Source organism: Cephus cinctus, unplaced genomic scaffold, assembly GCF_000341935.2.
Source record: "Cephus cinctus unplaced genomic scaffold, Ccin1 Ccin1_scaffold1303, whole genome shotgun sequence".
Taxonomy (NCBI): Eukaryota; Metazoa; Arthropoda; class Insecta; order Hymenoptera; family Cephidae; genus Cephus; species Cephus cinctus.
In genome coordinates, this window is record NW_014333733.1 from 1 (window position 1) to 15,702 (window position 15,702).

The 15,702-nt window shown below is 44.6% G+C and overlaps 3 protein-coding genes across 10 annotated transcripts in view; 1 reads left to right on the forward strand and 2 right to left on the reverse strand.

The window, feature by feature from the left end:
• Positions 1-144: 144 nt before the first annotated feature.
• LOC107272861 lies at positions 145-2,163 on the reverse strand. 3 transcript variants are annotated; one of them, XM_015750452.2, is made up of 3 exons: positions 1,802-2,135; positions 994-1,046; positions 145-493 (listed from the first exon to the last, which is right to left on the reverse strand). In XM_015750452.2, exons 1-3 carry the CDS (start codon positions 2,104-2,106, stop codon positions 399-401), a joined length of 453 nt encoding a protein of 150 aa, XP_015605938.1. In that variant the 5' UTR covers positions 2,107-2,135; the 3' UTR covers positions 145-398. The 3 variants fall into 3 exon arrangements, with proteins under 3 accessions (XP_015605938.1, XP_024945892.1, XP_015605939.1); XM_025090124.1 differs by lacking the exon at positions 994-1,046; XM_015750453.2 differs by lacking the exons at positions 145-493; positions 994-1,046 and having other exon boundaries at positions 1,497-1,969; positions 2,059-2,163.
• A 61-nt stretch (positions 2,164-2,224) lies between these two features.
• On the forward strand, positions 2,225-6,328 carry LOC107272860 (bifunctional 3'-phosphoadenosine 5'-phosphosulfate synthase). 3 transcript variants are annotated; one of them, XM_025090122.1, is made up of 5 exons: positions 2,225-2,508; positions 4,143-4,946; positions 5,029-5,463; positions 5,525-6,014; positions 6,091-6,328. In XM_025090122.1, the coding sequence occupies exons 1-5, from the start codon at positions 2,452-2,454 to the stop codon at positions 6,186-6,188; spliced, it is 1,884 nt and encodes a 627-aa protein (XP_024945890.1). In that variant the 5' UTR covers positions 2,225-2,451; the 3' UTR covers positions 6,189-6,328. The 3 variants fall into 3 exon arrangements, with proteins under 3 accessions (XP_024945890.1, XP_015605936.1, XP_015605937.1); XM_015750450.2 differs by having other exon boundaries at positions 2,235-2,493; XM_015750451.2 differs by lacking the exon at positions 2,225-2,508 and adding an exon at positions 3,166-3,927.
• Positions 6,329-6,401: 73 nt separating this feature from the next.
• The window catches only part of LOC107272858 (NACHT domain- and WD repeat-containing protein 1), a 43,878-nt gene continuing 34,577 nt past the window's right edge, over positions 6,402-15,702 (reverse strand). Inside the window, exons 3-13 of one of the 4 annotated variants that reach the window (XR_001539073.2) lie at positions 13,985-15,405; positions 12,605-12,684; positions 12,392-12,514; positions 12,063-12,205; positions 11,809-11,966; positions 10,053-11,749; positions 9,722-9,962; positions 8,457-9,651; positions 7,657-8,369; positions 6,788-7,484; positions 6,402-6,596 (exon numbers count right to left, since the gene is read on the reverse strand). Coding sequence is in view for 2 of the 4 variants with exons in the window: in XM_015750448.2 (XP_015605934.1) it covers positions 6,583-6,596; positions 7,218-7,484; positions 7,657-8,369; positions 8,457-9,651; positions 9,722-9,962; positions 10,053-11,749; positions 11,809-11,966; positions 12,063-12,205; positions 12,392-12,514; positions 12,605-12,684; positions 13,985-14,093 (4,740 nt within the window). In the remaining 2 variants the exon portion in view is untranslated. The remainder of the gene's footprint in view (positions 6,597-6,787; positions 7,485-7,656; positions 8,370-8,456; positions 9,652-9,721; positions 9,963-10,052; positions 11,750-11,808; positions 11,967-12,062; positions 12,206-12,391; positions 12,515-12,604; positions 12,685-13,984; positions 15,406-15,702) is intronic. The other 3 variants (XM_015750448.2, XR_003061359.1, XM_015750449.2) reach the window with 3 other exon arrangements.

Genomic DNA, 15,702 nt, shown 5'->3' on the forward strand with positions numbered 1-15,702 from the left:
ATTTATTAATATTTCAATTTGAACGTCATTTACTTTCGATATTCTACAACTTCAATTCAAGTTTTATCTACTCCGTATATTCTGCCAGATTTTTATTCAGCCTCAATTTTATATTTTGAATAAATTTTAAAAGTAAATCAAGATCCAATAATATTTCATAAAAATTGAGATACTACACGGGTGTCAATTTGGCACTGCACTTTCTTAGAAATGGTTTAAAAATGTTTCAACAATAGGCTTTTTCAATAGTTCTTGAGTTCTATAGTTACCGTCTCTTTCTAAAGATTGTTTTGGGAAGTAGCGTTGAATAGGGAAAAACCTCTGTCCTCCAAGCCACGCGTTCGTGTTCACGTTTATCTCGGCCACGACGGTATTCTCATTGTCGACGGAGGCGACGATCACAGAGTCCTACTTCCAGAGTCGCCGCTACGATTTAGCGTCATGATTTTGATATCGCCTAAAACCGTAGCGTTGTGTAGCTCCGTACTCATTTCTTGTAACATAATAGTCTTTAATGTATTTTTCATCTTTATTGAAAGTTCATCGTGTACAATTATTAAATAAAACGATACGTATCGTGAGACATCATTCATATGCAGTCTCTTTGAGATATTCCCAAAATGTTCGCCTTGACCATATCGATTAAAAGGTCTTGTTATATAATTTTTATCAACTTGGAAGAAATATAAATTGATCATAGTGATTACTAATCACCGTCGGTTATAATGATCTGTTATTATGTAAAAACATTGTTAAGGCGCACATATTGCTTATGAGCAGGATGAGCACGCAAAACGTCCAGTGAACACAAAGTGCCAATTACATTTTAATAATGGTAAAATGAACTACTCAATTATGCAATAGTTATAAAACACTTGATATACGTAATTGTTATATCTGCGAGTAAGACATTTTACCATTGTCGACGTGTAAACATGACTATGTGTTTGCTGGGGTGCAATCAAGATAATAATTTGTGAAAAGTGCACTTACTTGTTAAAATTGAATGTCTGGCGAGTTGAGCAAACGAAACGACCGAGCAGCCGCTGGTTAACAAGTAAAACATTAAATACCTCGGTATGCAGCGTATCTGTTCAATTAGAAACTAAAGAAACAGTCTGCTGGATGGATAAAAGGGCAAGTAGTAATACAAGCTTACCATATGGTACGGAGCGTTAAACGGACAGATACGAAATCGCGTTTGGCCAAGGATTCGAGATACGAAGGTTTCCGTTTTTGTCAGAAATGCACGAAATAATAAGAATTTCACAGTCATGCTACAATTGCTAGGATTTTAAATAGTTGGACAGGAAATCTGACGCCAGCAACGGCAGTAAGGTATCTAATATTGAGAGTGCTAGTCCAACCATAATAAGAAGCACAATCAAAAATGACTCACGATTACGAAATACAGGTAGCGTTTTTTTTGCAGATTATTGAAATCCGCGTAATAACAATAAAAAAGTTACAAACCTGTAAACACTAGTATACTATGGTAAAAGAATTGGCAATGCGAGCGAAACAAAAGTGATAAAAGGATAATTTGTTATTCCAAGTTTAAAGAGCCAAAGTAATTGTCGCTGATAAAGACCATTGTCAATGCTCGGTAGCGCCTTCTTCCACGAAATCTCTTAATTACTTGTTATCATTCCGGGCACTGATATTTTTTTAATACTTTCAAAATTTCAGAATAGCTAAGAAGTGTGCCAGTAGTTGCCTTTGGAAAATCAGAATGAGATCGGAGAGTCAAGCTAAGTAATAATAAGTAATTCGAAGAATATTAAGAATAGAAGGGGATTACCTGTGAATCAGCCTAGGAAAATTATCGAGCGGAAGTGAGTTCCCGAGGCAAGGTACTTCCGGGACGAGAGGTCGAGGTTCGCGCTCTCGAGGTTCTGCATTTTCTGGGTCCTGCAGAAGTAACCGGATATCCAGGTCCACCGGCTCCTGCAATCGCTTGGAGCTGAATCTGAAAGGAAGATAAGAGTGTCTTTTAAAGTAATACACAGAACATACGCACCAGGAGCAGAATTTTAGAGGAAATATAATACTAAACACCTTTCGCGATATCAGGAACCTTGGGATCTTTTTCCTTCTGTTTTTCATGTCGAACGTGCGTCCAGGGTCGCCTTAGAAAAAAGATCGTGATGGCCGTCGTGGCCGTCGTGGCCGTCGTGAAGCGGTGTCCCGTTCACGAAGTGGTGGGGTCACCCCATGATGCCTCGAGATATATTGAGGGAGAATTCGTCGAGGGCGACAGTTGGACCGATCCTTTAGTGACACCCTGGGCAGGACCCGTTTAATTTGCCAGAAGTCCCAGGAAATTGGCAAAACGTCGTCAACGTGGTCAAAGTCCTCAACGTCGTCAACGGCGAACGTCCTGCATTCAGGAGGCGCAAGGAGGGCGAAGAGACGGAAGTTTCAAGAGACGCGAAAGTCGAGAAACGCACGATGATACGTAGACAGTTGAGCCCCAACGGCGAGACGTATAAAGTGAGTCGGCGGAAGGTGATGAAGCAATATTGATTTTCTATGAGAATCACTCTAAGCCACGCGTCAAACTTTTTTGCTCAAAATTTTTATTAATTTATTCGAAACTCACGCGCTATGGATGGGTGTACGAATTGCGTCAGGAAAAAACTAATGTAGCAGGTTCCGGTTGATTGGGCCATCGGTTAAATCGTGGAAACCGTTTGTGTGGGACAATTCTTGAAGATCAGGAACAAATTGAGAATATAACCTTTTTCGCGTAATTGGGGCAGCTGCTTTGTCTTTGATCGACTATCTTGTCCTTGGACATACAAATATGCCCCATCTTTCGCGTTGAACTCGTGAACTTACTATCGATTTTAAAAAATTGAAAAACTGTTTTTAATACATCTCAAAGATATCTCTAGTGCCATTAAATGCCTTACTGACAACTGTTGAACATTGCACACATGTGTCAATTAATCTTTAGCTTCAAATTTCTCTCCATGTATTATTTATACACTTTAGATCGCATATAATCAAATTACGGGAATCTATGACGCAATGTAATCTATAGATATTTTTAAAAAACACTGAAAATAATTGAACTTGTTATTTGAACATTATCTTTTCAGGCCATATAGAATTTCCAGTCTACTGCACGTTACTCGCGGTTTAATGACCTGGTAACTGAGTCGTATCCAAGACTGTAGTGTCGATACGTTAATGACGAAACACGTAAACTCCAATATTTCCCTATTGCTATTAGAACACAGGTTCAGAGATACAGTATCCACATATTGCTGGAGAACAGACGGCAATGTAAAGTATCAAGAAAAAATATAAAATCTCTTGTAATAAATTTTCGAGCATATCACAAAATTCTTGAGGCAGAGCATTATTATCGTCACATTCACAAAACTATAAAGCCTTGATTACCACAGAGACTAGTCCGGATGGTTGCTAACAATTCAACGAAAGCAGCTTTCATTTCACTTTCTCCGGCGTTCCCGTAGCCATTTCGTCCGGAGACCAGTTTTCAGTGACAATTTGCCGCAAACGGTTCACTTTTCAATTCTTCCATGATTCCACTGTCGCGTCGGAATAACAATAATAAATTTAATTTAATATGATTCTTGGTTTACCCGAAGATAATTTTACCAATCAATTTCGCGATAGTATTTGGAGCAGTGACAATTTATTAAGTATGGAACGTTTAAGATCACTGTCAAGGCTGATGCTCTCACCTTATTATCCGATTAAATTTTATCGAAATTAAATAACACGGGATATTATCATTAACATGGGATATCACACCTAATAACTAAGCTAATAAAAGAATCAGTGCTCGCAATACGATATGTCAAAAGTGTGACTAGTGGAATCGAACCTAATTTCAAATTACACGTGACAGTGATGAGAGTCAAAAGGCCTGCATTATCGAAACACAGGACTGGGGTAAACAAATCGATAACTTTGCATGCTTTAGCGACTATTACAAACCCTACAAGAGTTTAAACACTTGAGCGACTTGATTTTTACGAGTATCCAAGTGAAACGAGTACCCAACTAAAATTTGTAGCTTTTCCTGAATTTAGACTCTACCTAACAACCGCCTTGGGATACGACCTAATGGTTAGTTATGAGTCTTTCCTTTTACTACATCCCTGTAGGTTGCGACCAATGTCTTGGCCCAGGCCCACCACGTCTCCAGGGCGAAGAGGGGACAGGCCATTGGGGCCGTGAGGGGTTTCCGAGGATGCACCGTGTGGCTGACGGGACTTTCAGGAGCGGGAAAAACATCAATCGCATTCGAAGTAGAAGCTTTCTTGGTAGCTCATGGAATTCCAGCCTACGGCCTGGACGGGGATAACGTCAGAACAGGACTGAATCGCAATTTGGGATTCAGCAAGGAGGATCGCGAGGAGAATATACGCAGGGTCGCTGAGGTCGCTAAATTGTTCGCCGACAGTGGAGTCATCACTCTGTGCAGCTTTGTGTCACCTTTCGAGGAAGACAGACAAATGGCAAAGCGAATTCACAAGGAGGCGGCACTTCCCTTCTTCGAGATCTTCGTGGACACGCCCTTGAACGTTTGCGAGGCCCGTGACGTTAAAGGACTTTATAAGAAGGCCAGACAGGGTACGATTAAAGGATTCACTGGGATCGATCAGAGCTACGAGAGGCCAGCGCATCCGGATCTGATAGTCACTACTGAGAATTGCAGCGTGGACCAGTCGACGGCGATGGTCATCGAGTTCCTGGAGAAGCACGGGATCATTCCAAGTTTGCCCATGCCTGGGGAACCAGTTAGGGAACTTTTCGTGACGGAGGAACGAGCGACCGGTGCCAGGGCCGAGGCGGAGTCCCTCCAGGCTGTGGAGATCAATGAGGTTGACGTTCAGTGGCTTCAAGTCCTGGCCGAAGGCTGGGCAGCTCCTCTGAAAGGATTCATGAGAGAGGATCAGTATCTTCAGGTAAGATTGGACGGAGTATTAAATGAGAATATAAAAAACGGAAGTCGAACCATTCAGGATAATATCCTGCTGCTCTTGACAGGCTCAGCATTTCAATTCTCTAGTGGAAAAAGGAAAGGAAATCAATCAGAGCATTCCGATTGTTCTTGCTGTGTGCACTGCTGACAAGGAAAGATTGGACGGTGTATCGGCACTGTCGCTGAAATACCAGGGCAGGAATCTTGCCATACTGCGTAATCCAGAATTCTACTTTCATCGAAAGGAAGAGCGTTGCTCCAGGCAATTCGGAACCAACAATCCGGGTCATCCTTACGTTAAGATGATCCACGAGTCTGGTGACTGGCTGGTTGGCGGTGAACTGGAAGTCCTGGAGAGAATACGCTGGAACGATGGTCTGGATCAATATAGATTGACTCCGAACGAGATAAGGCAAAAATGTCGCGAAATGGGCGCGGATGCAGTTTTTGCTTTCCAATTGAGAAATCCTATTCACAATGGCCACGCTCTTCTTATGCAGGTATATCAATGTTAAGCGGGTAAATAGAGAGTTTCTAAAGAAATATTATTTATATCTTCAGGATACAAGGAGGCGTCTGCTGGAAGAACGTAATTTCAAAAAACCGATTCTTCTGCTTCATCCTCTCGGTGGCTGGACCAAGGATGATGATGTTCCCCTACCAGTAAGGATACAGCAACATCAGGCTGTTCTCGAAGAGGGTGTCCTTCATCAGGACACACTCCTGGCCATATTCCCTAGCCCAATGATGTACGCGGGTCCTACCGAAGTGCAGTGGCATGCCAAAGCTCGAATGACAGCTGGTGCCAACTTTTATATAGTTGGCAGAGATCCTGCAGGAATGCCACATCCTGATAAGTCAGCGACTCCCGATGGAAATCTCTACGATGCTACGCACGGCGCTAGAGTTCTCTCTATGGCGCCAGGACTGCAGACCCTTGAAATAATACCATTTCGAGTGGCGGCCTACGATACCAGAGTCAAGAAGATGGCCTTCTTTGAACCTGAACGTAAACAAGACTTTGACTTCATATCCGGCACAAGAATGCGTGGTTGGTATCCTTCAAGGAATAAGGAATGACTACTCAGATATTGCTTTAACTTTGACCTTCTTTTTATTTTGCGCAGGATTGGCCAAATCCGGGGAAAGTCCACCAGACGGTTTCATGGCGCCTAAGGCCTGGCAGATTCTCGCGAACTATTATCAAAACCTAATTAAGAAATAAGGCTTTTACTTTATACGTGTACATTTACAACGCTGGAACAGCGTTTAACTTTTTTATCATTGTAAAATATCGTGGATGGATTGTAAATATTTTATTATGGATTAGACCAACTGAATAAATAATGTGCATATGTTGTAACATCCTTGTAATTCGTAATTGATCATACAAAAAAGAAAATCAGGAGTGAAAATCATTCAGAGTTGACAATAGCGATAGATTTGTATTTTATTTATTGCACCGAACGTAATGACATGGGAGTTTTGTAGTTTTAGAATCGGTTACAGTCGAAGGATGAATCTTTTCGTTAGATGAGAGTTCTCGACCACTTCCTTCATCGTTTTCAATGCCACGCAAAAGCGCTCTAGCAGTACCGAAGGATCTTCAATGACTTCGATTAACCTGGAAGATCTAGAACAGATCACTCCTTTAAATGAACCAAACGACGATTCGATATTCCAAATGATATTAACAGAAGAGCGCATTAACTGAGACTGGGAAGCGCATGCAAATTGAGCAAATACTACATTCTCTAGAAATGTCAGTCGGTTAGAATTAATCGTTAGAAATGTCAAAATAATAAAAACACAAGTTATACTTACTTAAGTTTGTGCATGCAGAGTGGTTTCTACTGTGCGACTGGAAAAACTAAAAAACTAGATTCCAATGAGAATGGAGAACGATATAACACGTGAATAAAAAGGTGACACTATCTTCATAGAAAAACTAAGGAACTGTACTGCAATGTCACGTGGAAGAACTGGCACTTTTAAAGTAACGCAATAGATAGCATTGAAAAAAAGTTGATCGGATCACCAAGTATGTACGCAATGGATACTGCATTCAAGGATACGATATTGACAAAATAATATGAGGAGGACTTTCTAAAAGTAAAAAAAAATCTACCGTGCTGTGCTATGCAGCAGCCAATAAAAGGGCAATGCAGGTAATCAAGAGATTCTTTGTGTCGAAAATTAGGTAGCTGACATAACTGAAGGATCTAGGAGGCGATGCAGGACATGGCTCGCCTACCTTCCTCATCGGAATCGGATATTCGGGTTGCCTGAAGAGAACTTTGTTTAGAAAGAGTTCGACCAAGACCTCTGGGTCTCGGCGGAGGTGATTGCTTGTTCCAGAGAGCCTCCAGCTGATCGAAATGTTGGGATTGGGCTAGGGCCGCCTGTTCGGGGCCTAATCCCGGCTGAGATCCTGCCAAACCTGCCTTGCTGATCTCCTCCATAGAAGCGCTCACGCTGAATCGACGTTTTAATCGTTCCTCTACGGCCGCCACCATAATTCCTAAACAAGTCATTCATCCAAAGAGACTACAGCGAACAGCCAGCCATAATTGCGTTTGCGTATGTTAGATTGGCAGCAAGGTCAAACAACACTCTTGTGTCAAATACCTCTCAAAGTTAAAAAAGATTGAGAAAGGTGAATCGTTAGTTCATAGAAATATATGATTAAATACCTGAAGTAAGATGGCCGTATTTACGCTGCCAAGTGTAAGTGTCTAGGGACACTTCCTTCTTAAGCAATCGTCTGGCTGGGCGATTGGGTCCAGGTGGTCGTAGATCTCTGGGCGCTACGTATGCTGGCAACTTGACGTACTGAGCCGGTGTGTTATGTAGACACAATATAGGCATACATTTGTGCTCAAGTAAATGGAGCGCTAGTCTTGAACAGTCCGTGGACATTTCGACACCGAGTACCGGTACGTGAAGCATGATGGAGCTGAGAGCAGTGCCCTTCTTAGTATCCCAGACTATCAGGCTTTTGTCTTCGCTTCCAGAGATAGCCAAAGTACCGTCGCCGGATAACCTGACGCACGTCACGTATCCTAGGTGGCCAGTGAGCGTATGAAGATCCGCCCCGGTATTAATATCCCATACGATTAGGTTGGCATCGCGTGAACCAGAAACTACAATGCATTTATCCAGTACTGCAACAGCCACGCAAGTGACGTGGTCCGTGTGACCAACCAGCACTTGGGATAACTTTCCGCCTGCCAATTGCCATACTTTCAGACTCATGTCTCGCGAGCCGGTGATTAGCGATTGCGAGTCGGGTGTAACTACCAAGCACGTTATGTCTTGGGAATGTGAAACCTGGTGCTTTTCTTCCGGACCAGCTCCCAGGCCTATTATCCGTACGTGGTTATCGCCAGATCCGCAGACTGTATATCTGTAACGAGACAAAGATTCGAATTATAATGATGTTTCGTTGTGATTTATCTTATTGAGTAGCGATTGATCGAAGAGATGCGTATACCTCATATCGGAAGCCACCGCGAAGCATCGACCTGGTCCGCAAACCGACTGAATCAAAGTCCCACTGTCGGCGGCCCACACTCTGATGGCTCCACCACGGTCGGAGCTAACGACCCTTCTGCCATCCAACATGACAGTGACCGCCGTCACGGGCGTCTGATGGCGAAAGGTGGCAACCACAAGACCCAGCGTCAGGCCCCAAACGCGAACTGTCTTATCCTCGGATCCGGACGCAGCGAATAGACCGGAGGCAGAAAATGCGACGCAAGTTACGCTCGCGATGTGACCCTCCAGGGTAGAGACGAGTTCGTGAGTGTTTAATTGCCAAAGATTAACGAGGGAATCAACGCCCCCTGTAACCGCCATGGCGCCATCCCTCGAGACGTCGAGGCAGGAGATAGGGGCTGTATGAGGCTGAAGGGATTCCTGCTTCCCTCCCGGCTTCGAGGGCCTTGGGGGTACTTCCTCCCCACGAAAACTCCAATAAGTTACACGACCACCCCCAGCGGTGATCAAAAAGTCATCCTTCTCCGTAACCTTTACCGAAGTCACGTCCGCTGAGGGATTGGCTGGCAAAGTCCTAGTGAGCCTGCCGCTATGCATGTCGAATACCGAGACTCTGCCATCCACACCGCCAGCAATGGCTCTGCAGCAATCCTTGGCCAAGCAAATACTCCTCACAGGTCCCTGATGTCCTCGCAGCGTATGGATTTCCGTTCCCGTAGCCAAGGATCGCAGGTAGAGCTTTTGATCCTCGCAAGCGACAAGAAGAAAGACCGAATCGGTCGAGACATCCAACATGGCCACCGGCGACGGTAGAGGAATGCTATTCAAGAGAGTGAAACTCTCCAAGGACCAAAGACAGACAGTTCGGTCGGATGATCCTGAGACCAGTACTTCCCCCGCCGAATCCACGCGCACTGCCGTTACCGGGCCTCTGTGATGATCCACCTTCATCAGGACTTCTCCGGTGAGAAGACTTGTCGCAATGATCCTGGAGTCTTCGCCACCGCTGACAATCACCGAGTTATTTAATGCCGGTGTTAGTGTCGAAATAGGTGCGATGTGTTCGCAAATTCTACGCTTCAAAGTCAGTTCCTTCATGTCCCAGACAATTATTGAAGTGTCCTCCGACCCTGTGAGAAGGTACTGAGACTGTTGGGTAACTGCAACGCAGGATATTGGCCCGGAATGTCCTGTTAAGAAAATACATTAGCCGCATTAGATATTTATTGGGTATTAAGAAAATCGATAAAAGACACTCACCTTTGAACGTGTGAACGAGCTGGCCCGACATGACGTGCCATAGTTGTGCATCGCCCTGAGGAGGCACCACGACGACGTGTTGCCCGGAGGGTGCAGCCTCGACGAGTCTCACGCCCTGTGGACAAGCCAGGGCACGAATCTGAAGCGGCAAGGGCGGCTGCAGCCAACCGTTCAAAGGTACAAGTAACGGAGCAGTGTACCCATCGCACCATGCCATGGCGGCCATTACCATTCTGCTAACCTATACGATCCAGTTAACGAATTCATCTTTAAAGAAGGCTCTCGAAAATATAAGAAAAAACGTCTGATTAATATTGATTTGTATTCTCACCAAATCCCCACCGTCCTCGGCAACTGGTCTAAGCCAGCAAATCAACTGAGCGCCCAATTGAAGCGGATCGCGCGTCAGCACGTCGCTCGACTTCCGCACGGCATAATACACCAGTTCCAAATCCCTCTCGAGTAAATACCTCCTGGCGTGCTCCAGGACGCATCGCAAGTAGCTCACGGATATCATCTGAACAGCAGCGAGGAGGAAATCGAATGCGCAGACAGCGAGTCTCTTGAGTCTCTCGACGTCGCCGGCTCGTAGAAGATGAAGCCAGGCTTCCTCGACCTGACGGAGGGTGTACGTGATGTCTTGAGATTGGGGCGCACTCTGAAAAGGCGTCTCCTTAGGAGGGGGTGAGCCAGGATCTTCCGGAGACTTTTCCTCGCTCTCCTCGCGCTCTTCGGAGAAGAAGATATTCGCTATTTCCGCGTGACTCGATCTAGACGCATCTTGGGTATTCAAGTATCTCTTCCTCGCAGCATCCGCACTGATCCAGCGCCAGCCGAACATCAATCTGCCGCTCATAACTCGAACTTTCAGCCAAGGGCTCAGCGTTCTCCTCACCAGGCACCAAGTTGAGAAGTTATACTGAGCTGAGCTCAGCAGCAACGGTCCGTCACCACCAGTTGGCATTATTAGCTCGAGAATTTCGGTTTCCGAGAGTCCGTATTCGGTGCAGGCTAATAAGCAGCCGACCCTGTTGGCCGCTTTCGGGCCAACAAGTTTCTCAAGATTGTCCAAGGCACCTTCGACGTTTGGAATATTGCTTCTGCTTTCCGGAAGTTCGATCAGTATCTCGCTACTCCTAAGTCGTTCCTTTTGTAATGGCGTCAGTCTGAGAGCTTCCGGCGGGACTGAAGTGGTGACTACGAAGTGCATGCCTGGTGGAAGATTCAATGGAAGCCAGGAAAGGGCAGCTACAATATCGCATTCCAGAGGATGCAATCGGTGAAGATCATCCACCATGACAACCAGTTGCTCAGTTGTGGGATTCTCCTCGATTCCACGCATTATTTGACTGAACCAATTGTTCAGATAAAGTGGATCAAAGGATGCGTCACGAGGCAAGGTACCATCATTGTTACCCGAGAGGAATCCAATGTGCTCGCAAAGGATCCTCAGGAGCTCGAGACTGTAAGCTGATCTCGGTGTAGACGTGCAGAGTCTCACCACTCTCAAGGTAGGACCGCCGAACCACTCTGAAACACTCTGGTAGATCCTGGCCAATATACCGGATTTTCCAGAGCATTTAGGACCCCAGATAACGACTGGACCATGTTTCTGATCCCTTCCGCACATCAAGGTCTGCCGCACCCGAAGTACCGCAGGATCATCTTCGGGGACCGGTTCCACTTCTCTTAGCAGGGCCAAATGAGCAAGACTCTCGGCGTAGACCTCCTGTACCATCTTCTTCCTACTTTTGATCTCCGGATCTCTCTCGACCGATGCATTCACTAGAGTTTGAATTCTTTCCAAAATCCTCTGACGCATTTTAGTCAAATAATTGTCATGAGCAAAACTGTCAGGATCGAAGCCGCCAGCCATGTGCTCGACTTCGAGTCGAATAACATTTTCCTCCGGTAACACTTGACCGACTTTCGCCTTAAGGGACTGAACTTCCGGCGAAACGGCAGGTGCACTGGCTCCCGTCCACTCACGTATCACCGTAATGATGCCATTCCCATCCTCGTCGAGACCTAAAAGCATCCAGCCATATCTATACCCGGTCATCGAAGAATCCTTCAAACGATCGTACTTAGGCCATGCTCGAGTTGTCTATGCACGGTACTCTTCAGCGCGTTCCTTGCTCCAACGTTGTCAGGATCCTGCAGAATTACAGCTTCGGCTGCCATCCTAAGACTCTTCCTCAAGTTTGACTCCCGGGAATGCCACTCCACCTGAGCCGTCTCCTCGCTGTCGAAGAAGACGCACGCTTGAGGCACTCGTGAAACAAGGCGGTAACGCTTATCGTCCACCAAGAGCATTCAGAGTAACAAACTAGGTCTTTACCTGGTGGCTTTTAAGGTGTAACAATGGCCATTGTGTTCGTAGTACTCCTCGAGCGCGGAGCACTGCCCCAGGAGTGCTTGAAAAGTTTCCTCGGGGAACGATGTCGGGACCCAGCCTGCATTGTAATCTGACCCAAGCAGCAACTATAAGAGCCAAGAGTGATTTCCTTCCTTAACTTGCATCCGAGCTATAAGGAGCTATAAGAAGCCTACACGTCTCCATTTCAACCTCCGGCCTCTACTCTCTCTCTCTCTCTCTCTCTCTCTCTCTCTCTCTCTCTCTCTCTCTCTCTCTCTCTCTCTCTCTTTCTCTCTAGTTTTCTGGCTTACCAGCAGGAAACATCCGCGGGAATGTTTATGAGAAGCGTTTATTTCCTCCAGGAAGAATTCGGCCAGTCTCGGATCCACGTCAGGATCCCAGTTGGTGCCGTATTGCATGTCAACGAGGAGTACCTTGATGTGGTGCAAATGAAGAGAGATCATTACGAGTGCAATTCCAGATACTGTTCCAACACTCAAGACTAAGGATGTTCCGTGTCCTACCTCGATTCCCATGTCGTCGTAGATGGATTGCAATTCCGGGCCGACGACTTCAAGGAGCTGTTTCCGCTCTTCGTGAAATTCTGAAAGAAATCCACCAACTAGACCCTCTTGTTTCTGATGTGGAGTCTCTTTGTCGATAATTTTACAAGCAGTCTGACGAGTATCTAATCGATCGATCAATCAATTACGCATGTTGCCTAGCATTTTGACCCTTCGCCCATGTAAATCGTTAAATCCTTCAATTTCCCTGTTACACGTAAACTAGCTGCAATTTCAAGCGTACTCATTCCACCCGAGAGAACTTGGAGTTTCACTTAATGAACCATCAGAACGAAATCGAACTAGCAACTAGCGAAGCACCTAGCAAGTCGTCTGCTGGAAAGTCCTTTCAGATCCAACGAATTGAAAACGGAAATTCCTAGCAATTCGGGCGTTGATCCAGCATAAGAGATAAGACGAGTTGAGACTCCGGTTGGATCTCGTTGAAATACAATTTACATCAGCTAATTACACTAACTTCTTGATCATAAACTTAAGCCTGCGTCGTCACCGCTCCGCTGCCCGAGCCCAGGAATAGATCCACCCTCGTCCATCTACCATATTCCTCTATAACACGGAAGGATCGTGATTTAATTCTCCTCAGGCCATCTCGAATTAATCCAACTTGAAACCGCGTGAAACAGAAATTTCATCCCTTTCGATCCGCCTCGACCTGCTCTTACGTCTTCGATAATGAGATCATTGGAGCGTGGATCTTGAACGCCAGAGAGAAAAATACCAATGACTTTTTCCATCCTACGTTCCAGCACCAAGAGTTTCTCTCCAGCTGAGCCCCAGACCGTAAGCTACTCTTATATGACGGATGACGAGTGTTTTCCCTTTAGCGTTACATCCCCCACTATCCATTAGCATACATGAGGCTTCGTTTACATGGCAAAAGAAAGGCGTGATCAATATCTTTCTCAGTTTAATACCTAGTCATCACGAAACATAACCTACATCGTATTGAGAATGTTGAGAATGTTGAGAATCTTTTTAATCTCCTCGTGACCCAGGGAACAAAAAGAGAATGCTCTTTCAAAAATTTACTCGGATCCATTATCCTGCCTCGCCTGGAGATGTTTCGCTATTTTCCTTCTACCTTTTACCTTTTAGCTTATTTGGAGGCTCTAACGAATTCAAAAAGAGGCAAAGAATTACAAATTCTACGGCATCGTCCAACCTTGTAAAATATATTCTTAAACCTTAGACGTCTCACCTCAAGAAACACAAGCATTATAAAAATTCTAGGTGATGTGAATTTTTAAGACGTCGGATTTCAAAATTACAGGCAGTTTCAATAGGAACGATTGCGTTATTGTCGAAGTCTTTGAAACTTACCATCCCGTTCGGAAACGATGAATATCTTGATGAGGCGTGGGGCTGGCAGATGATCTGGGGGCGGTCCGCCCTTTACCACCCCTGCTATCAGTTCCACTTCGAGATTCATCCTCTCCCACTACCTGTCCCTCTCTCTCACCCAAGTAAATTTTTCCCCAATTGTCGTGATATCGCACCAATTTTTCACAGAATGCGATTTATCCTTATTTTTTTTCTTCTTCCCGTTATTGCTAGACTTTCGCCTCTTTCCCCCGCTTAATCTCTGTCTTCCCAAAAACCCCCTTTACTCTCTAACAACTATCGTTCCACGCTTATTTCTTCTTTCCCTTTGCTTTCCAAAATATCCGTCCCTCCTTCGCGTATATTTTATCCCTTTTGATTAATCTACAGCAAAATTTATTTGCACAACAAGAAGACCAACTCTGTTCCTATCGAAACGACATTTCATTCTATTCCACTTCACCTCACATAAATTATTCCTTCAACCGCACGCTATTAACTCTAAACATATAGATAAATATTTATAATATAGAATGTATATGTATATAGATCTCTCTCTCTTTTTCTTTTTTTTGGAAATGTTTAAAGACGCATATCGCTACGAACAACAGTATTAAATATATTTCTCTTGTATAACCAAGTGTATCGTGCGTGCTTGTTCAACAAGTAACGTGTGCCAATTGCGCGCTTCTACCTGATATATATATATATATGATATATTCCCCGCGGCCCTAACACGTATCTTTAAGTATCTCTTAGAGTGCTAATTAGGTAACTTTAATCTAGGATTGTCCTCGCTGTTATGCTCGGTAAGTCGTACCCTTCACATCTGCCCTTATCTTCTTCCTTGGTGCATTCTCATCCCCTGTTTCGCCTCCAATCTCGCGTCTCGATATTCGGTGAAAGATTTCTGATTTGATCTTGGGAATTCCAAGTAAAATCAAGAGGGGAAGATTACCACTTTATTTAACTTAAAACCTCGAAAGTCCTCTTACAAGTACGTAAATATCTTGTCGAATCTTTTTATTCCCTTAAAACTTTAATTACTTATCCGAAGAAAGTTAATTGCTTCTGATCAGCCGTTCGACTTTATCACTAATTCTTCTCTACGATTTCTCCACTATATCCTATGACTAGCTAAACCGTCGATCCTCTCTTTTGTTTTCTTATTGTTGCTTTACTCCTTTTCTTTTCATCCGTTCCTGCCTTATCCTCAAGTTTTCAGCAATTTCCAAAAACCACTACGAGACGAAGGACACGACCTGTCGCGAATACTGTTGCCTAGACTCTTTCATAATACTTGGTAGGAAATATTTTTGCACGAGACTCGATGCAGAATATTTGTTCGTTACGACTGAGAGACAATCTTCCGGTGTGTCAGGACTCGTCGGGCCCATTGCAACGAAGGATCCTTTGCCCGCCTGTAACGTGAAAAACACAAAGGGTCCATCAGGGATGCTGATAGCCGCAATCGCATTCCGTCGTTCGCTTAGCTAGAAAGTAATACTCTAACATACTGAAAAGACACTAGGAATAAATTGGCGTAAAAGTTTGTGGTCGCGAAAAGTCGAGATTCCCTAGGGAGCCGAGAGTCATTAAACCAAGTTCCTTTGGCTCTTACGGGATTCTTGGCTCACCCTTTCTTCGACCTCTCGCAACCTCTCCAACTTTGTTAATTGATTAAAATGCAAAACAAGCACTTTCGCGAGGAAGCGACA